Here is a 19,962-nt window from a genome sequence, read left to right as displayed (position 1 = left end):
TGAATTCGTGCTCACTTGCTGAGTCAATCACTCGCATGTTGAAAGCCAAGTTCCAGCAGTCTGGCATTCGAGCCTGGAGATCCTGTCACGGCAGCCATTGCTGGAATATGCCCACAGAGCATGCTCGTCTAGTTCACGATCTCCGAACGAGCAGCGTGCACTGGTGAGCAGCTCAGCTAACTGGTGAGCACGATCCATAGAAGATCGATGGGTACAAATTGACCTGCAGGGCCCGAGGCGGCGCGAATTGCATCTGTGGTATGCAGCCAGGATTCAACATTCTCAGATGTAATGATGATGCATAAGACGCAGCCTATAGCTAGCCACTTCTCTGTAAGTCCACCTCCGGCTTGTTTCTGGACTTGCTCGAGTAGTTATCATTCGCAGTCGTCATGAAGTAGCAGTGTAGAAGGTACAGGAAATTTCGAAGAGTACAGAAGAAGGAAAAACTGGTTAAGAAGCAAGTGACGTCTACCACCATAGCGTTGTCCACGAGGTGAGGTAGCAGCGCCACCCACGACAAAAAGCATAGGCAAACGATTATAGCTTCCTCTGCCGCACACTGCAAAGCTGCTCGGGCAGAATCGCAAGCGCAAAGGCTGACCCCTGTTCGTTAGTTTTGAAGATAAGCTATGGCGGCCCCAGTTTTGATCGCCGAGCATCTTGAGGCGGTAGGCGGTCAGAAGGCATCGAGGGAATGTACAATGCTGGCCAGCTGCTTTGAAAGACGGCCTGCCAGCGCCTAGATTTACAGCCAATATGAACGATAACTGTTTGTCTGTATAGAGTTCCGATCCATGCTCAAGGACGAACGTTGACGTCCAGCGATCCTGGGGTTTGTGGTTGGTTTGTGGTGGCGTCCGTTGTGAGTCTTGGCTCCCCGCGCGAATGAAAAACCCTTCGCATGACGTCCTGCAAGGTTTTTCCTTAGCCGCATCCACTTTGCCGTTTTGTTCACGCGTTTCGCGCCGGCGTGGTATATACGTCGGCAGCGAGGCCATCCTTGACGAACGCCCGCTCTCGACCGCAGTGCTCTTTCCATGGTACACCACTCATCATTGCTTGCGTTTTGCTGCTAAGCGTTCAGCATTGTCCTTGACTGTACTGGATCCGGCTATTGTAGGTATCCGAAACAATATACGAACCGGTGTGGATCCCTACTAGACGTTCGGAAGACCAGAAGGTAGACCAATGCATTGGGTTGCAATGCTATAGATAAGAACATACACAAGACATAAACAAGAATCTGCATCATGGAGCGCACTACTACATCAACAAGTCAATTCGCCAACGACCCCTACACCTGGGATGGTCTCACAGGATGGAAGAGTTACCGGACCCTAAGGCCCTTCCGTGGCATGTACCACGACGTTCGACGACGACTGCCATACTACTGGAGCGATATCACGGACGGCTTCAACTATAGAACCATGGCAGGAACAGTGCGCATATTCTTCGTCAACCTGCTTCCCGCGATTGCCTTCACATTGGACATGCAGCGAAGGACTGATTACTTCTTCGGCATTAATGAAGGTCTCTTCGCATCAGCGTTGGCGGCATTCGTGTTCAGTCTGTTCTCCGCCCAGCCTTTGACTGTGGTCGGCGTAACAGGTCTGATCTCCCTGTTCAATTACACCACTTATGATATCTGCGAATCGCAAGGAATTGTCGAACTTTACCCACAGTTCATCGCCTGGGTGTCGATTTGGGCCGCAATTACGCACTGGATGTCTGCTATCTTCAACTGGTGCGACTACATGCGCTATATCACTGACTTCAGTACCAATTCTTTTGGCATGTATGTGTCAATCATCTATATGAGTGAGTTCTATCGTTCCACGGATGATCGGACGTCTATTAATGTGTTCACAGTCAAGGGTGTCGAGGAACTTGTGTCCAACTTCGACGGCAACAGCCCAGAGGCGGGCTACCTCGGAATTATCATTGCTTTATGCTTCTGGGCTACTGTGTGGTGGCTCGAAGGCATGGGTAACACAATTTTGTACCGATCTTACTGGCGAAAACTGTTGTCCGACTATGCCTATCCAATTGCCACTATCTTTTGGACTGGGTTCTCGCACATTCCGGGCCGAATCAAAGACGCCAATCTCCCTAGAGTTCCTCACACAAGAGCCTTCTACCCAAGTCAGGACCGCTCTTGGCTCATTGACTTCTGGAACCTGGAGGCGCGATATGTCTTTGCAGCAATGCCAATTGGAATCCTCCTCACCCTTCTCTTCTACTATGATCATAATGTCAGCTCCTTGACTGCACAGGCCAGGCAGTATCCGCTCAAGAAGCCCGCCGGCTTCCACTGGGATTTCTTCTTGCTCGGGATCACATGCTTCATCGGTGGTATTATAGGCATCCCTTTGCCCAATGGTCTCATTCCTCAAGCACCTGTACACACCGACTCTCTCACGGAGTACCAAGATGTCCTCACGGTCACCAAAGAGAAGCAAGAGGACGATCCAGATTCCGAATGGGTTTCTCGCTATCATAAGAAGATCGAACCTGTGGTGGTGAGGGAGCAGCGCGTCTCGCATATCCTCATGACTCTCGGTCTAGTCGGCGTCATGACCGGCCCGCTCCTGGTCGTATTACATACCATGCCTCTTGGTCTCTTCGGTGGTGTCTTCTTCGTCGTTGGCTTTAGCGGCATTCCAGGATTCAACATCACTCAAAACGTCCTCTACTGCATGAATGAGAAGCGGTTCACGGACCCCAACGATCCACGCAACACCCTGACTAAGCGACGCATCATGTACTACACATCTTTCCAGATCATCGGGGTGGCAATCAGCATCGCTATCTCCCAGACCATTGCGGCCATCGGCTTCCCTATTATCATCACAGCACTGATTCCAATCCGATGGTGCATCTTGCCGAGAATCTTCACAGAACATGAACTCATGGTTCTGGACTCACCTACTGCCGATGCGGATGTCGTATTGTGCTCCATGGGTGGTCAACCAGAACGCCCTGAAGTGAGAATGGCAAAAGAAAAGCGTCGTCATCGCGGCAGCGACGAAGAGGGCGTGGGCAGCGGTTTCTCTACCGCGGATGCTACACCTGGAATGCGATCACGAGATAAGTTTGGCAAAGACGACGAAGAGTTAGAGGAGGAAGAAAGGGAGAAGAGAAGGGAGGCAGAGGGCATTCATCCAACGCCTCATACTGGTCATAATTAAGCGCAGCACGATGTGGATACTGTAAAGAACCAAGAATGTCTGATGCTTTTTCGCAACACCTGCAGCATCCAAATTTGCATTCGTCCTCACATGTTACATCATTGCTCATGAAATGCTTCGATCGACTAACATTTTCTCACCGGGATCCAAACTCGGCCGGCAGTGTTCGCCTATTGGAGGTTGGAAACTAGTTGATCTCAAACCACTGAAATGGAGAGCAGTGTAGAGCAGGTTCACATTAAGGCGGAAAGTATGCTCTCGTTCGATTTCGCAATGGTCGGAGTATTAAGCCGTGCCGCCTCTTGCAACTGAAGAGAACGAACACCCCGTCCAAATACTGCACAGCTCCGCGGACCTTGGTAATGCAGCCTCCTCCGTCACTGCTACTGTCCATGCCAAGGCGCATAGCTCGGAGAGGGAGCATACACGACTCCGACGATATGAATTGGCGACACATCTCTAGCAGGCACAGGAAGTGCTCTGCTGCGTCTTCACCAGCAAGTAAGCCTTTTAGAAACAGCAATTGCAACGTCTGCCCTCATTTGGAATGCACAGAAACCGGAAAGACAACACTTCCCAATGTACTCGCCTTCCCTTCGTTACCAATGCATCGATTTGAAAACACCATGCATGCAAGAGATCCCGGGACACGAAGATCTGCAGTCTTGGTGATAAGTTAGGCGACATGCTACTGCTAGTTTGCTGCGAACAATCCATCGTGCCTTGTCTCTCATGCTAGAACATGCCTGGAAATGCCAATGGCAACACAGCAGGACGCCGGGAAAGTCGGCGCCAAGACAGATGGGAGGCCTAACTACGTCTTCCATTCTGTGATCGACGAAGCCAAAGTTCAACGTGCAGCCACGTGCAATGCTGTCTTCCACCCAATGCCATGACCGACCTTCCAGTTTCGGAAAGCGCGGGAGCATCCATCACTTGCACAGCACGCTTTCACGCCTCGTGTTTGTGCGCCGCGCGGAGTAAGGGGATCCTTCTCGCTTGATAGTTCTCGGGCCAAGTGTTATAGCCAGGCAGCTTGCCATCACCTTGCGTTCGAAATCATGAACGGCCTCGAGATCTTCACTGTCGACTGAGCACTTGGCGGCATGTTTATGCGCAGAGTGCAGAGCTGATCATCGAGGGTGGGATAATGGAGGCGAGGAGGTGTGGGCTGGGAGAGGATATAAAATGCTCGATATTCGTCGTCGTCGATTGATCTCCTCAGTATACCTATATTCATCAGCTCAGTCGCAGACATCCAGCCAGAACATTACTTTTACCCTTCAAGCTCATCAAAATGCAGTTCACTATCCTGTCCAGCGTACGTTGATATCCCAAGTATCCTGAAGCCCAGTACACTGACGTCTCTTACAGCTCATTGCCTTCGGCACTCTCGTAGCTGCTCAGGCAACAGTTAACATTGCGACCTTCTCGGAGCCTGGTTGCAGCAATGGACAAACCTTCAATGGGTCAGCTTTGAACTGCCCGCTGCTGTGCTTGTTTGGACCAGCTGTAATGCTAACGTACACAGGTTAATTCAACAATTTGTCTGCAACAATGCTCAAGTGCGATCTCTGAACATCCAACCAGGCACGGGCGACTCAAACGGGTGCTTCGTCGAGACGTACCAAGATTCGAACTGCGGCATCTACCAGAGTCGCATTGGTCCTCTCTCTGGAGGTCTCTCAAGCTGCATCGGCCAGAACAACCCCAACACAGGCGAACCCCAGGATGCCTTCTCCTTCAGGTTGCTCTGCTAGATCTGTGAATTGACGGAACCAGGTGGGAAGATCTTCGAGTGATTGCGGAGGATACAAAGGCACGTTCGAAAAGGCCATATAGTGGACCAAAGGGTCAGATAAGACATATAGCCATACTCACTATCAACATATCTGCTCACTTTCGTGCCGCCGCTGCTGCCTCGGCGAATGATTTGCGTATGGCTCCGACATCGTTCACAACGTTGATGAGGTTGAAGCGTCTGTCCGCAAACGTTTTCGCCTGTTCTCCACTGCCAGTGTAGATACCGGTCCACTTGCCGGCAGCTTGTGTCTCCTGGTGAATCTTCTCGATTGCTTGCTCAAGTTCGGGTGCATATACTCCGATATTCTCTGGTGGATGTCCAATGCTGTTGCCAAGATCGACTGGTCCAATGAAACAAACATCAATGCCGTCTATTGCTGCGATCTCTTTGATCTGCTCGAGAGCTGCGGCGGTCTCGATTTGCACGATGACGAGGATGCTATCGTTCGCTTCCTTGAAGTATTGACTGAGGCTAATTTCATTTATGTCTCCGGTCTTTCCAGGGGCGAACTTTTCGGCCGCAAAAGGCGATCCAAGCCCACGATTTCCAAGGGGCGGGAACTTGCTGTACTTGACGACGTTCTTGGCATCCTCGACAGATTGAATCAGCGGTACGATAATTCCATGAGCGCCAGCATCCAGCGCCCGCTTGATCATCCAGTGCTGTCCTTCGGCTACGCGTACGACTGGAGAGACACCGCAAGCAGCGATTGCGGCCACGCTGTCACTACGAGCAGCAGAACATAGTGAGTATTGGTCACAGCTGTGCTTGTATGCTGCCATTGATCGTACTCACTGCATATCAGCATCGGCGATATTGCCGTGTTCGCCGTCCACAACGACGAAATCGAGACCAGGAGTGCGTGCAATGGCTCGTGACAAGTTAGCACCGGGTAGCATCTGCCATCCACCGAAGCTCGGTTGGCCGGTTTTGAGAGCTTTTTGAAGGCGGTTCGCTGCTTGCATCTTGATTGTTTAGTGGCCTATCCTGGACTGTGGTTCAATGTGCGGCCCGCGTAACAGACAGCAGGATTGCAGCGGCAGTGTAATGTGCAGCTGGAAGCATTGGGTTGTCTGAGGGGTCCAGCCCCACCCTCGGCCAAGTGGCAGTCTGATGGACGCATAGCAGCATAGCAGCGTGCGTACTGCTACATCAGACGCGTTCAAGCTCGTCCATCACCTTCTCCAGCTGTTGCTCGGTGAAGCGATGTTTGAGCTTCCGAGCAGCGGCTGTCGTCTCGCCATTCTGCGTGGCCAGCGTGGCCGTGCGATCGACGTGGACCTGCCAGCGAGTCAGCCGGGGCGATAATGGTTCAGTGTAGGTCTTCTACACACCACAGGAATGTCGTGGACGTAGAGCTCCTTCCATCGCTTGTTCTCTTCAGCCAGGATGTCGACTTCGCGGTACTCAAAATGGCGGCGATCCCAGACGCGACTCATCACGCTCTTCACGTCGACGCACAGGCTGCAGTGGTCGTGGGTGAAGAGCGTCAAGCGCAGACTGTGCTGCAGTAGACGCGATGCCGCGCGCATTGTGTTTACTGTGCGGCGTGTGCAATATCAGTATCGACTTGAAAGAGGGCGTGGCGCGGCGCGTCTTCCAGCACTGCACCCGTCTCGCGAACATGACGTCGCTTCGCGGGACCACGCTGCGACCTTCTAGAATGTTTCGTGGAACTTCTGCCACCAGGCACATTGACATCCCCTCTTCACCCCACTGCTCCTCGCATCATCATTGAAAGACGTGTAGAGATACAGCATCGCGGATCGCCATGGCCTCCAAGTGCGTGCACAAAGGCTGCGGCAAGACCTTCACCGATCCTGAAGAGCCATGCCACTACCACCCTGGGTAAGACGCCATTTTCGAACTTTCGTTTCTTGAAGTCGGCTCAGCGCTGATGGCCTGACCAAGACCCCCCGAGTTTCACGAAGGCCAGAAGGGTAGGTCTGTCCCCCACAATGTCGTCAAAGCTACCTTGATGCCTCGCAGAGGCGTTCTGCGAAGACCCAAAAACTGACACACAACTTAGGCTGGAAGTGCTGTAAAGCTCGCGTGCTCGAATTCGATCAGTTCATGAAAATACCTCCCTGCACCACGGGCAAACATTCGACTGTCGACGATCCCCCTACTGTGGTCGAGCCGAAACAGACGGACGAGGAGCTCGAGGCCAAAATTCGAAACGCAGCCCCCAAAGCACAGCCCAAGCAAGACGAGAGCTCACTTCCACCGCCCGTCGCACGCGCTCCAATCGCAACATCAGCTTCTCGCGCTTCGCCCAGTCCTGCTCCTCCCGAACAAGAAGATGATGATCCTAGCATTCCAGTGCCGGACGGAGCGACGTGCAAGAGAAAGTCATGCGGTGTAAAGTACAAGAGCGGAGACAATCGTGACGAGGAAGAATGCGTACATCATCCGGGACAAGCTCTATTCCACGAGGGCAGCAAAGGGTGGACATGCTGTAAGTCGGGCTGGAACCAGGAATTTGAATATGGTTATCGCTAACGTGGTTTGCAAGGCAAGAGACGTGTCCTGGAATTTGACGCATGGCTTAAAATACCAGGCTGCAAGACAACATCGCGGCATCTCTTCGTAGGTAAGGCAAAGGAGGCTGGTACAGAGGAGGCCCTGAAGGAGGTGCGGAACGACTTCTACCAGACCGCGGCTACAGTCATCGCCTCGCTGTATCTAAAGAAGATCGATAAGGAGCGCTCGAAGGTGGAATTCAGCGCCGATGGGACCAAGGTGGAGCTCGATCTGCACACAAGCGACGCAAAGAGGTATCAGACGAGCATGGTGCTCTTCGGAGAGATCAAACCCGCTGAGAGCAAATTCAAAATCATGGGCACCAAGTTGGAGTTGACGCTGGCGAAAGCGGATGGCCAGGGCTGGCCCGTCCTCAGGGCGGACGATCCGCATACGGGGGAGATTATTCAAGCAGGTCGAGCTGGACGAGTGTGAGCGCTCGACACGACAACGCGGAACATGTGATGAGAGATGGTTGTCAGCAAGGGTACGCGTGCTAGCGCACTGCACATGCGACGTATCGTGGTGCCACGCTGAGTAACAATCCGAGCCCTGAAACAGCAGCAAGCGTGAGCCGGATTCGCACCACAGTTCGTGCAGCTGAGGAAAGAGCCGATTTGCTACATCTGTAGGAAGTCCTGGGTCGAGGCTGCCGCAGATTACAGGACAGTCGTCGTCTTCCTTTGCGCCTGCTCATACCAAGTCACTTGCGGACCCTCAAGCTACGCAGCCACTCTTCTGTAGCCGGAACAATCACAAACGCATTGCAACACAAAAATCACGGAGCTTTGCACATTGTCCTTACAGCCAGTCACCACAAAAAGTGTTCACGCCCCGCGGAGCGCGGGACTCCAAGCCCTGACTACCACCTGCGACAAATCTTGGAGTCTAGTTCAATATGTGCTTGTACGACAACATCAGATACATCTGCAGCGACGAAGAGCACACACTGGCGGAACTGTGCGATGCCGCCACCGGGCAATGTGCCCAGCTTCGATGCGCTCCACACATTCGACATGTGCTGTTCTCCACCTCAGTCTGCGATCTCTGCGGCATTGCTTGGGAGCAAAGTGCTCTAACCGAGGACGCCTACGATCAAATAATCACGCCATTGCTGGCTTCCGATAGAAAGAGGAGTTGCGAAACTGGCAGCTATTTCCCGACCGATGCTCTGTTCGTCGCTTCTCCTCCCAACACACCGATGCGCCGCTTGTCGCTAGGGCCGTCGCCCACGCCTTCCGAAGTCGCGACTCCAATTGAGGAAGTGTCGGAGGGCATGTTCAATCTCAACATTGCACTGCCCATGCTACCGGACACGATTCTCACTGGTGCTCCCTTCGAACGCTCACCAAAGATCTCGCCGTCCGACGAAGCCCTCAGCGAGCCGAAAAGCTCTCACAATCACAAAGACAAATTGCAGAACGACTTGCCGTCAGCGTCGCTCATTGGCACATACGAAACGACCGCTCATCGCAGGCGTGACTCTTGAGCTCCACGCCACAAGGCCGCTGTTGCACCTTCCATGCCATCATTTCATGAGTATGAGAATGAAGAAGCCTTGCTGGAATCCATCAGGCAGACTCCTGGCAACCGTTCAACCATGGAGGACCGACAGAAGCTTGATCTCCATGACAAAAGCACGATCGTCATTTTTGAAGTTGGCGACATAGAAAGCACTTCGAGTAGTGCTACAGGAGAGACAAAGCAAGTTCCAGGGCTTGAGGAAGATCACAAGCGCAGCGGTAACATTTGTGCGCATTTCATGGATGGTAAAAGCACTACTCTTCAGTCGATCGATGCAGGCATCCCTGGTCTGGATTACAGAAAAATGGATATCTCAGTACAGTATGGCTCAGCGCCCAGACAAATGAATGAACAAAATTACCACGACACTCCAGTGCCTTTCTTCCAAGGCACGATTCTGTCGCAGTTGGGCGATTTTCTGATGGCCCACGACCTTCAAGAAGACCTGCTGTGGGCCCTACACATCTAGCAGACTCAAGAACTCGCCGATTGCGACACTGTCATTCCTTCACGCATATTCACATCCATGGAGGACCTTCGCCAATGGAAATACTTTCTCCTCTGCCGGCATTGCAAAAGAGCTACGCGCGGCCGTTCTCAGCGCCGTTTGAGCCTCTTCGACCCAAGCTGGTCCTTGCAGCACTTCGTCTCCCATAGTGAAGACGTGCTACCTGCGCTGGAAAGCCGAGGGAAAGCGGCCAACCAGGCAAATGCGAAGACTTGGATGGCTCGTGCAGAAGAGCAGAGCTCGAGATCACTTTACCAAGCTTGCATAGCCCGGGAGTTGAGTACAAAGAACACGCATCTCGATGTTTGGTGGACACATGTTCTGGCACCAAGATTGCTTCTTTTCATGCACAGAACAGATCTGGCCGATGAACTCCTACAGTACATGGTCAAACAAGGCGCCTTCAAAGTACGATCTCTTGTCCCGGCTCACCTACTCCGTGAGACTGGCCCAGTGCGTGGAAATAGGCAGCACGAGCAGATGGCGTCGTCCGGTTCCGCGAATCTGCGAAGCAAAAAAGGTCTTGATGCAGGCACCCCGCCTCTCGATCGGAGCAAAGTGGAAGGGCCGGCGGAGAGTTTCAGACCTGAAGGGAAGCATGACGATGAGGAAGACAGATTGCTCGGTCTGTTTGTTGAAGTCTCTCGCTTATCGGTACAGCTCACGACTCGCATGGCAGACATGGATGAGCTGAAGTCCGTATACTTGGGCCCATCGAAGGAGTCACGTGCAGCCAGCGCCATACTCGAGAGTCAGCAGGGACGTCTGATGACAGAGGGTCCGTTATCGTCGGAACAAGATATGGCGAACGGACGCAGAGGCCAGAATGTGCCGATCTGGAGAGTAGATCCATGGAAGAAACCGTGGCAGGCCAAAGGATGGAGCAATGGATTTCGACCAGACCAGAAGCCCAAGAACACTACTGCTGCAAGTCGCAAGATCGAGCTGCGAGATATCATAGCAAGCATGGGATGAAGTGTAGCGGTTGCGAATGCGCTTTGGGTCCAGCATTCGTATATTTGTGCAAATGCTATTGCGATGACACCTTTAGTCCCGCACTTCCTGTTCCTTACATGGCTTTATTCTTCCTCAACTAGGCTGATGCGAATTCGTGCATAGTAATGTCGTGGAGCCAGTCGAGAGGTTCTTGCTCGGGAGAACGATGCGTGGGCGTTTCGTGAAGAACGGCGAACCATCTAGTCGTATAACTGGTCGGTCTAATCGTGTTCGTGTGTATCAGTCCCCTCTCCAGTCACGCACTCAAGCACACGCATCGATCTTCGATCTTCTTGCGTGCATTCCAACTTTTCATTCCCCGCATCACCCCAATTTCTGCAAATAGCCCTGCCTCACCAACCCTTCTACATCTCCCGCCCGAACATAGAATTGACTGTTCTTGGTCAAATTGATACTGCCGTACTCGGTCTGAATCTCTCCCGCGTCTTTGAGGACTCGAACGTCAATGAAAATATCCCGGGGAGGGTCCAGACTTCCCGTGAGATCGATATCGGACCATTGGCCTTTGTACGCGGAGAGCAGAGTAGAGTACGCGTGAGCGTATTGCTCTTCTTCGGCAGAAAGACTCGATGTGGCGTTTGCAGAAGAAGTCGCGCCTCCGGAGTTATTGCCATTGCCGTTGGCATTGTTGGAATTCGTCCCGCCATTCGCATTCGAATTTGCATTTGACGCATTAACCAATTCCGTGACATCTACACCTTCCCAGCAGAATTGCTCGAGTTTGTCCGTGCGGGTTTTGTGGTATGCGAGGAGACAGCGTTTATTTCTTCGCATGCTGAGTTGGTTTACGAGTAGAGCGCAGGCGAGGCCGGGGTCGTCTGCGGGGTTGAAAGAGGATTTGAGGCCTTGGGATTGAGAGCCATTGTTTGAGGTGTCTTGGGAGTCCGGGATCGCGTATGGGGCGAGGAGCGCGCCAATTTCGCGATCGAGGTCGCGGACTTCTTTTGTTACGGCTCGCACTGCGGTTGTGTTGTAAGGTGGGAGATGTGGTAGGTTTTCTGTGCGTTTGGCGTCGACTGCTAGTTTGGCGCCTTGTTCGGCGTACATTTTGAGAGTTTGGCAATTGGTGATGAAGAAGTGGTGGAACGGAGTGATGTTCAAGTCGCGTGAGAGAAATTGTGGGGCGGTTACAGTTTGGTGGTAGGTGGGTTCTTAAAAGTTTCATGAGGCACTCATCAATATCACGCTGAATTGCCGACGACGCATCAAGTAGTAGTCGACATATCAAGAACGAAAACAGGCAAGTGAAGTCGACGTGATAGAAGGGCAAAGTACGAGCTCGCCATTATGGCCAAAAGGACCGAGTTCGCTCACATGTACTGATGAGCTGCCTGCGCAACAGGACTGGCCTACTACCATGCCATGCTTAGTCCGTCTGCTACCCTGAAGATGAGATCAATGGCAACAGCTTGATCCTGAGAAGTACTGCCACACTTGAGAAGCGTCAAACCAAGTTCAAGTAAGAGTTAGATCCAACGATTTGACAGTCTTATCGACTGTTTCCTGCGAATGCTCAACGCGAAACTTCATCCCCTCTACTCTGCTCTGCGTTGGCAGACGCAACATCTTGCGTGCCCTGCCAACCTTGCATTCCCATTTGGGAGGTATCGAACCCGTGTGCTTCCAAGTACTCTCTGAATCGCGTATCCTCCTTCTCGATGGTATCTTGATTGATGGTTGGTAGAAACCAGACTAAGAATGCCGAAAGAAAGCATAAGCTGGAGGCAACGAAGAATGGATATTGGCCGCCCCGAATGGTATCGGCCCCGCCACCGGCATTTTGGATATATGGGAAGATGTATTGACCTATGAAGGCCCCGATTTTGCCACATGCGGCGGCGATGGCGTAATATTGGCCTCGTATTCCGGTCGCGCTCGATTTCGATGCAACAAGGCCAATGTTGTCGCCCGGGCCCATTTCCCCTAGCGCAAGGAAAATGCCATAGACAACCACAAAACCAGCGATGTTTTGTGGCATTTTCAAATATTCGTAACATCCAGACATTATGAATCCAACGGCACCTTGGGCGGCAACGAAGACCATCAGCGCACGACGCGGTCCCATCTACGAGACAAAGTCAGTATGAATTGCAAGGATGTGATAGGCAACTCCTACCCAATCAGAAGTAAAGCTTCCGAGGATGGCACCCGGTACGTAGAAGAAGTTCACTAAGGTGGAAAATCCAAACGTTTCCCACAGCGCTGCTTCAGGCCGAAGGACGGAGATCCTTTTTTAGAAAAGTCAGTAGACCGTTGGCAGACGCGAATAGCATAATGTGACCTCGAACGAAAGGGGTTAGCTGCTTGGCTGTTTCGGCTGGCTGGAATTGGAGCAGTCGGCTGCTCTGCCATGTGCAAATCGCCGTAACGCATCAGTAGACGACAAAAGCCTTGAGCCAGCTCGCAGATTGTCACCATCCGCTGCGCAGACTCGCAATACCACGCAACTTACCAAACTGATGAGAACAAGCCGAAGGCATATGCCAAGAAATCGTAGATAAACCAGATGCCAGCTGTCAGAGCTAGGCGCGGTCCATAGAACTTAAGTGCCAACCAGTATGGGGTTTTCACCTTGGTGAAAGATTCTCGAGAGAAAGACTCTGGTTCCTGTAGCTTTATACGGAGGTACAACAGGCTGAGCGGAGGGACGACACCGAGACCTAGAGATAGACGCCAGACAAGGCCCAGGTTGTCCGGAGCGATTCGTGTGATAATCGTGGGCACCAGGGCTCCCATGACGAAACCAAAGTCAATTTGAGTGTTGGTGAACAAGCAGAACCATCGGTTGCGGTGGCCCTCCTTCAATTCACCTGTCGATTCCGCGCAGCCGACGGAGCCGGCCGGGTACTCTCCACTGAGTACAAGTCAGAAGGGAACGCAATTATCTGCATGTGTAGTACTCACCCGATCCCGATACCTAGCAGGAAACGGTAAGCAGTGAGGGCGGCGATCAAGCCTCCCAGCGTGCCGCCAGCACCATAGGCACCCGCGCCAAGAGCAGCGAAGACGATGAGGATGATTGTCGAGACCAGAAGCGACCATTTGCGAGAATAGTGGTCACTCGTATATCCAAAAACCAGCTGTCCGAGAACTGTACCAGCAAAGGCGATGGCCGTGACATTGGAGGCAGCATTGCTGCTGGTGTAGCTCGTTCCGTAAATGGTCCTAAGACAAGTATTCACAGCCTGTGCGTGAGGAGCGGGAAGTGCAGATCGGAAGAAGGCAGTGTGCGTGGGTGCTGGAGGGATCGGCCGACCTTTATGCTCGCCGACGTTGGCAGGTGAAAAGATGCAGTATGCAGGTCGATATTCTAGCGCTAGGCTGTTCGGCGCGCGCAGACTGGGGCGTGTGGGCGAAGGAAGGCACAGCTGATGATCGTTTGCGCATTCGGCGACCTGACGTCCCCTAGCGTCGACGCAGTTGCAGTTGCACCTCGGAGGCGCATTGAATGGTAACTTCGGCAAGCGCCAGCCGCGCCACTTCGAGCTTGAGCATCGTCGTGTGAGAAGTGCACGACACTCACAGCATCTGGTCGGAGTGAGGGATCGCATCGATGGAATGCAATCGAATTCTCGCGCACGCCGATTGACGATTAAGTAGGAGTGGTCTGCAGTGGTCTGAAACAAGCTCCCAGTACGATGCAACTCAAGCCTTCGTCGCCAAGCACACCAAAGCTTGACCCCGGCAACCATCCGGCGGACTTCTCCGCTGCGAGAGTTGCGACAGTTCACGCGCTGCCACGCGGCCTGAATTGACACTCCACGATACGCGCTCCACGTGGGACTTCTTCACACTTGTGTTTGACCACGACACGACAGAAACCCGCTGGAGATCTGGTCATCCGCGGGCGCCGCAGAGGGAGTCGAACACCGAGCTCCCTATCCAGCCCTGCCCCTGCAAACACTTCATCCGGCAGGACCATCGCACGTACTGAAGAGTGCCCGACTGCCCACTGCAATGGTTTAGGTGCTTGCTACTAAGCATGATCTCTTCACAGCCGTAAAGACAAAGTACGCAGGGCGCGCGGTTGCCCAATATGGCTGGAGCCAGCCACTGTTTTGCCGCCCGACAATGGCTCTCTGCACGCCCGGACGCAGCTGCGATCCTTGTCGGGGCGTCTCCAGTCGAGGTTCGTCCAGCGGGAGATGGGCGCGGCCAAGGCCTCTTCACTACACGTGCTCTTCCAGCCTTCACTGAGATCTTGAGCGAGGCCCCGGCCATCCTACTTCGCCCTACCGACGACCTTCCTCAGTTGTATGAGCAGTACATTGCTCTGCGTGAGCCTGGATCTGACGCGGTCCAGATGAAGTATATGGCATTGAGCTACCATGACCTACCGGAGAGAGATGCTCGACTACGAGAAAAGCTTGCCGAACGAGGTTTCGATACTGGCAGCGCTGACGAAATGGTCCGCGTAGCCAGCATCATGCAGAACAATGCGTTCAATGTCGATCTTGGCCACGGCACTGGTGAGAACCATCGAGCTCTGTTCCTTGACGTGGCCAGAATCAATCATTCATGTGCACCGAATGCACACGTCTGCTTTTATCAGCCAGAGAGGCCTGATGGCCGTGGTCGAATGGTCATCCACTCTTTGCGAGATCTGCAAGCCAACGAAGAAGTCCTCATAGCATATTTTAGCATCTTGCTCCCGACGACAGATCGCCAGGACAAGGCATCGAAATGGGGGTTCCGCTGTCTGTGCTCTGCCTGTCAGCCTCAGGACGCCGCTCATGAGCACCAAAGGAAGGCCATCACCGACTTCACGGCTAAGCAGGCTGCTCTCATGCATGACGCCCGGCCAACGATGAAGCAGATCACAGATTTGATTGCTGCGGGTACAAAGCTGATTGGCAAAGTTGATGCATACGGCAGACTTCGTCCTGCAATACCTGATTTGTACGACAATATCGCCATGTTGCGTGCGAAAGGTCTGCTTGTGCAGAGGAAAGAAAAGCAGCGAGAAGGAGTCCTGGAATTTCTCGAACAGGCCACAATCTACGAAGCGAAATTGACTGGCGTTGGGAGCCCTGCGACCAAAAGGAGACTACACAAGCTGGAGCAATTCGCTGCACAGAAAGACGCAGCGGGGAGTGCCAAACTGGTAACTTCTGAGAACAATGTATACTCGGTGGCGTGGACGTGAATTGTCTTCACACAGGGGATGTCGTTTCGCCTGAAGTGAACATCACATCTTACGCCCCTACCAGCAACCAAAGCATACCTATTAACGATTGAAAGGATCAATATGCAATGTTAAGCACGCATAGGCAGAATTTCGAGCCCTTTCTTGCCGTTTCAATGCCGCTTCAAGACATGCACTTTTCGCTGCCCCTCTTCACGATGTCAGAATCTTCAAGAAAGCCGAACAAATCCTATGGGAACGCAAGTCTGGGAGACTGAGTGGAGTCCCTTTATCGGCGAACAGAGACGACCCCACCAGGGCGACCAGCTCGCACGCGTGTCTCTGTTGGAACATATCTGCGAGGGTTGTCTGCACTTAGGTGTGCCGAATTTTGGTGCTACCATGTTACCACGGCCGACTTCGCTGCCATGGATCTTGAATGCCAACAAGTAAAGCGTTGTTACACAGGGAATGCTCTAGGATCTACGAAACAATGGGGGTTTGTGTCTCTGTTAACATCAACACCCTGCTCACCCAGATCCAGGGGCGCTGCGTTCACCCTTTTCCGGCCTCCAATGTTCTTGGATGTACTCAAAGGCGATCAAAGTCTTCAACATATAGTGCGTCGTCCCTCGGGTTCACTATGTCCCACACATCTCTCTCCGAGAGCTCTCTCTTGGTCAGTCCCTTGGCTTCAGCTTGCGAAATCTGGTACTGCGCATTCTCCGTCTCCAGCTTAACGTGTATAGACACAGCCGATCTCTTTCCACTCCACATCGCATGTGGTACGTTTGTGCTGTTGTCTGCATTTGCATCTCCCACTCCATAGATACCTAGAGGACACAGTGAGTATAGGGGATCAGACGTCAGGGGTTTTCAGGGCACAACACATACCAGGCACATTGGTGATCAGACCGTTCGACGCATTGGTAGCAAGCTTGTCTCCCCAGATCTGAACACCAGCCTCTTGTCCGATCTTCGATCGCTGCTCGCTTGGCCAGTTCGTGATGAAAGCCGCACGCTCCACAGATGGTCCCTCAACGAAGTTGAGACGGAAAAGATCGTACTCTGGCGAAGTCGGCTTGGTGGGGTCGTGGTATTGAGCAGAAGCATCCTGCAGACGCTCAAGCGAAGTGATGGTTCGGTTGTCGACTTTGATGCCGTGTACATCATACCAAATATCGAAATCTGGGAGCTTCTTCTGCACGGCAGCTCGGTTCTCGGGGGTGTCTGTACCGTTGGCAAAGATGATAACGTCCTTGTTCAAAGTCAAGATCTCAAGAGGAGTGTTGCCTGATTTGTCGAGGGGGCCGAGAATGCCATAGGGTTGGTCAGCATGTTCGTAGCCGTCGCACCATGGGCACCAGTAAATTCCCTTCCCCCAGTTCTCTGCAAAGCCTGGGCTGGTTGGGATAATATCGCGAAGACCGGTTGCGAGGACGACTTTACGGGCCGTGAAAGTCGTGTTGCCGTTCGAGGAGAAGTTTGCAGTGATGCTGAAAGAAGTGACATTTTCGTTGCCAATGGCTTCGATTTTGCTGACCGTGCCATTGGTGAGGTTCACAGTAGGGTACTGGATGATCTGTTCGCGAGCTCTCCATCGGAGGTATGCTGGAGTAACGCCTGCGACTGAGTCAGAATGAGAGTTCGGGCAGCGTCCTGAAAATGGAACCTACCATCATAGCCGAGAACATCGTGCACATGGCGGGTGTATTGATTTCTGTAGTCCGCGCTGTCGATAAGAAGAACATTGCGTCGTACTCTTGCCAGCGCACTCGCAGCAGACAAGCCTGCCGGACCGCCGCCTACGATGACCACATCGTAATTTGCCTGTACAGCTTGCTCTGTTGCCAGTGATGTGATATCATCTTTTTGGTGAGGGAGAGCCGCGGTGAACGACACGAATGCCGCAAAAGCGGTGCTGGCCAAGCTGAACTTCATGACGGAAGGTGTGAAGAAAGACACTGCGATGAGAAGAACGTTCGCAGATGAATGAAGTGTGTTCTATTATAGCAAAGAACTAGACCCCTATTCCCTGTAATGGTTCGTAAACAGATGCTAATGGAATGGTCGGACCGAACAGAATGTACCACATTCTTGAGTACAGTGCTTGTCAGCAGGAGCTTCTGCATGGTTTGCGTGATAAACGGGGAAAGCACGTTGGTTGAAATCGCCGGAGAGCCAGAGTCAGAGCGCTTTACATGGGGTAAGAAGTTGCAGACCTGGATCCACTTCCCGATCGCTCCTGCTGCCCTAAAAGGAATCTCATAGACTCTATTTCGCTTAATGGTTCTTGCAGGGCGTGGGAAGTTGGGAGAAGATGCAAGGACTTCCACGGCAAATTCTGCCCTGGGCAGGTGGCGCGGAGGAATTGATGTTTCAGATGCCATGGCAGCTACTAGTCACGGCTAGTCGTGCGTGTTCGGTCTTTGTGTCTCTTCACGCCATATGACGTGCTGCGCCCTCGCGACGTCAAATGCATTTGCGAAGACTAGGACACACAAGATCTCGGTCAAGCCCGGGTGTCGCCACCTTTGTGCCGGTGTCGAAAATGGTGAAAGTGTTTCGGGTGAGGTGGTGTTGAGATCTACATAAGGATGCTGGTAGACAGGGATGAACGTCTTGGCGTTGAAACGGTGCAGCGACGAGCCGAATCTATACGAGGTAAGACGGCCTGAGAGAATACATGAACAAGTCCACAATAAAATGTGAATGAAATTGTAGACCTGTGTGCGCGCATCCTTCGCAGCGCCGCATTGGTTGTAAGCTTTATTCGAAATGACCTGATGGGGCTTAAATTTGTCGTCACAGGCTTGCGATAGGGCTCCGGGGTGCGCTGTGGCAGTAGGGGGAACTCGCTTACTCGTCTTCCGCCCGGAACCATAGGCATGCCGATGCATTCCGTGTTTCAAACTACGCCTGGACAGCGAGATGATCTTCTTGATCGTCAATCTCTTCTCAACCTTGGGAGAGAAGTGGTTGCGTGCTCCAGTGCCACTACAGTCTTCTACTTGTCATCCCCAAGGGCTGTTGTCGGCAGCTGTACATCCAGGCCTGGAGTGCTTGACCGGAACATGATCGTTGTCAAAACTGGAATAGGACGTTCCTTCGGGGCTCTTACTGCACGGTTTGTGCTGGCTGCATCTCGAACATGTCATCGATCCCATCTTGCTGGTCCTCATCTATTTCGTCTTCTTCAGAGTCGAGTTCGTCCTCCCCCTCATCCTCATCTTCGAAGCCGGTTTCGATCTGTCGTGTGCGCAAGCGGTCCTTCATTTCTTCTCTGCGTTCCTCTTGCCATCTCATCAAGGCAGCACTGGCATGTACTCGAAATCCATATATCCGGGGTTCGTATCTGCGCTGAGTCTTCTGCGGCTGGAGTGCTGGGTAGACCTGGAACAGTATGTTGTGAAATGATGTGCCAAAATAGGCACCATCTATGCTGTTGTGCCGTGATGATTTGGGATTGTAGATATCTTCGCACTTGGCGCAATAAAGCTTCACATTCGATGTGTTCGGGACGTCGTGCTGGCCCATAGGAAGGAGGTGTTGAGATTCGCATATCACACGCGGGCACTTGCCGAAAACGCCCTGCTTGAACTTTTCCATCTGGATGAAGCTAGTCAGCACCTTTGAAGGCTGGGAAGATCAAGATCGACGCCTACCATTTTCGCCAGTCCTCTGGTTGTGACGATGTACCGAGCGTGGACAAGTCCATAGAGATGTCTGGCGCTTTTCTCGATTTGCTCTCGCATGTCATCGTCGACCTCCATATCGAAAACATCGGTTACGAGGTCAAGCGCGTACTGGTAATATTGTACTTCTGTATTGAGCCCAGTGAGATTGAAACGATCGGTCAAGTAGTCTTCGTCAATTTCGCAAAAATACTCATTCCCTCTCGAGGATATGAACTGGGCCAATGTCAGCATCACCCTTCAAATATCAATCTTGTGTCTGTGTCCTGTGCGCGAAAGGGCTACCCCGCTGCCTTCGTCGGGACCAACTTCTTGTGCTCGCCGCTTGAGCATCTCGCTCGTTGCCACGCAAACAATCTGGAACAGCAAGCATTGCAGAACAGAGAGGCATGTCGTGCGAGCGCTGCACGGTGAATATTTGGCGTTGGAAAATGAAATGTATGGCCCAAGAGAGGACGGCAGCGCCCAGCGATACACGTTCACGCACGGCAAGGACCTACCCAGTCTCTCCAATAACTCGTGTAGTCGCTGTCGGTGTCGCTCTGGAAGTCGTCCATGTCGGATGCGGCTCGAAG

At 52.7% G+C, this 19,962-nt stretch overlaps 13 protein-coding genes across 13 annotated transcripts; 7 read left to right on the top strand and 6 right to left on the bottom strand.

Annotated features, from left to right (window-relative positions):
- Positions 1-1,253: 1,253 nt before the first annotated feature.
- On the top strand, positions 1,254-3,191 carry RHO25_000804 (uncharacterized protein; the record flags this gene model as incomplete). The annotated part of the gene is made up of 2 exons (XM_023593410.2): positions 1,254-1,821; positions 1,873-3,191. 2 exons carry the CDS (start codon positions 1,254-1,256, stop codon positions 3,189-3,191), a joined length of 1,887 nt encoding a protein of 628 aa, XP_023458279.1.
- Positions 3,192-4,488: 1,297 nt separating this feature from the next.
- On the top strand, positions 4,489-4,951 carry RHO25_000803 (uncharacterized protein; the record flags this gene model as incomplete). The annotated part of the gene is made up of 3 exons (XM_023593409.1): positions 4,489-4,512; positions 4,566-4,660; positions 4,723-4,951. 3 exons carry the CDS (start codon positions 4,489-4,491, stop codon positions 4,949-4,951), a joined length of 348 nt encoding a protein of 115 aa, XP_023459679.1.
- A 136-nt stretch (positions 4,952-5,087) lies between these two features.
- RHO25_000802 (uncharacterized protein) lies at positions 5,088-5,960 on the bottom strand (the record flags this gene model as incomplete). Its single annotated transcript, XM_023593408.1, has 2 exons — positions 5,088-5,721; positions 5,791-5,960. The coding sequence occupies 2 exons, from the start codon at positions 5,958-5,960 to the stop codon at positions 5,088-5,090; spliced, it is 804 nt and encodes a 267-aa protein (XP_023459678.1).
- Positions 5,961-6,147: 187 nt separating this feature from the next.
- On the bottom strand, positions 6,148-6,527 carry RHO25_000801 (uncharacterized protein; the record flags this gene model as incomplete). Its single annotated transcript, XM_023593407.1, has 2 exons — positions 6,148-6,276; positions 6,330-6,527. 2 exons carry the CDS (start codon positions 6,525-6,527, stop codon positions 6,148-6,150), a joined length of 327 nt encoding a protein of 108 aa, XP_023459689.1.
- A 239-nt stretch (positions 6,528-6,766) lies between these two features.
- RHO25_000800 (uncharacterized protein) lies at positions 6,767-7,953 on the top strand (the record flags this gene model as incomplete). Its single annotated transcript, XM_023593406.2, has 4 exons — positions 6,767-6,843; positions 6,907-6,935; positions 7,025-7,453; positions 7,511-7,953. The coding sequence occupies 4 exons, from the start codon at positions 6,767-6,769 to the stop codon at positions 7,951-7,953; spliced, it is 978 nt and encodes a 325-aa protein (XP_023459688.1).
- Positions 7,954-8,416: 463 nt separating this feature from the next.
- On the top strand, positions 8,417-9,007 carry RHO25_000799 (uncharacterized protein; the record flags this gene model as incomplete). Its single annotated transcript, XM_023593405.1, has 1 exon — positions 8,417-9,007. The coding sequence occupies one exon, from the start codon at positions 8,417-8,419 to the stop codon at positions 9,005-9,007; it is 591 nt and encodes a 196-aa protein (XP_023459687.1).
- A 111-nt stretch (positions 9,008-9,118) lies between these two features.
- On the top strand, positions 9,119-9,511 carry RHO25_000798 (uncharacterized protein; the record flags this gene model as incomplete). The annotated part of the gene is made up of 1 exon (XM_023593404.2): positions 9,119-9,511. The coding sequence occupies one exon, from the start codon at positions 9,119-9,121 to the stop codon at positions 9,509-9,511; it is 393 nt and encodes a 130-aa protein (XP_023459686.2).
- Positions 9,512-9,895: 384 nt separating this feature from the next.
- On the top strand, positions 9,896-10,525 carry RHO25_000797 (uncharacterized protein; the record flags this gene model as incomplete). The annotated part of the gene is made up of 1 exon (XM_023593403.2): positions 9,896-10,525. One exon carries the CDS (start codon positions 9,896-9,898, stop codon positions 10,523-10,525), a length of 630 nt encoding a protein of 209 aa, XP_023459685.2.
- Positions 10,526-10,870: 345 nt separating this feature from the next.
- Positions 10,871-11,614, bottom strand: RHO25_000796 (uncharacterized protein; the record flags this gene model as incomplete). Its single annotated transcript, XM_023593402.2, has 1 exon — positions 10,871-11,614. One exon carries the CDS (start codon positions 11,612-11,614, stop codon positions 10,871-10,873), a length of 744 nt encoding a protein of 247 aa, XP_023459684.1.
- Positions 11,615-12,080: 466 nt separating this feature from the next.
- On the bottom strand, positions 12,081-14,118 carry RHO25_000795 (uncharacterized protein; the record flags this gene model as incomplete). Its single annotated transcript, XM_023593401.2, has 4 exons — positions 12,081-12,632; positions 12,684-12,795; positions 13,020-13,421; positions 13,472-14,118. 4 exons carry the CDS (start codon positions 14,116-14,118, stop codon positions 12,081-12,083), a joined length of 1,713 nt encoding a protein of 570 aa, XP_023459683.1.
- A 485-nt stretch (positions 14,119-14,603) lies between these two features.
- RHO25_000794 (uncharacterized protein) lies at positions 14,604-15,713 on the top strand (the record flags this gene model as incomplete). The annotated part of the gene is made up of 1 exon (XM_023593400.2): positions 14,604-15,713. The coding sequence occupies one exon, from the start codon at positions 14,604-14,606 to the stop codon at positions 15,711-15,713; it is 1,110 nt and encodes a 369-aa protein (XP_023459682.1).
- Positions 15,714-16,283: 570 nt separating this feature from the next.
- Positions 16,284-17,633, bottom strand: RHO25_000793 (uncharacterized protein; the record flags this gene model as incomplete). Its single annotated transcript, XM_023593399.2, has 3 exons — positions 16,284-16,525; positions 16,587-17,315; positions 17,369-17,633. The coding sequence occupies 3 exons, from the start codon at positions 17,631-17,633 to the stop codon at positions 16,284-16,286; spliced, it is 1,236 nt and encodes a 411-aa protein (XP_023459404.1).
- A 1,176-nt stretch (positions 17,634-18,809) lies between these two features.
- CKB2 (casein kinase 2 regulatory subunit) lies at positions 18,810-19,944 on the bottom strand (the record flags this gene model as incomplete). Its single annotated transcript, XM_023593398.2, has 3 exons — positions 18,810-19,301; positions 19,358-19,603; positions 19,888-19,944. The coding sequence occupies 3 exons, from the start codon at positions 19,942-19,944 to the stop codon at positions 18,810-18,812; spliced, it is 795 nt and encodes a 264-aa protein (XP_023459218.1).
- Positions 19,945-19,962: the final 18 nt, after the last annotated feature.

Source organism: Cercospora beticola, chromosome 1 (assembly GCF_033473495.1).
Source record: "Cercospora beticola chromosome 1, complete sequence".
NCBI classification, from domain to species: domain Eukaryota; kingdom Fungi; phylum Ascomycota; class Dothideomycetes; order Mycosphaerellales; family Mycosphaerellaceae; genus Cercospora; species Cercospora beticola.
The sequence above is the reverse complement of the archived record's forward strand: the minus strand, read 5'-3'. Positions and strand labels throughout refer to the sequence as shown.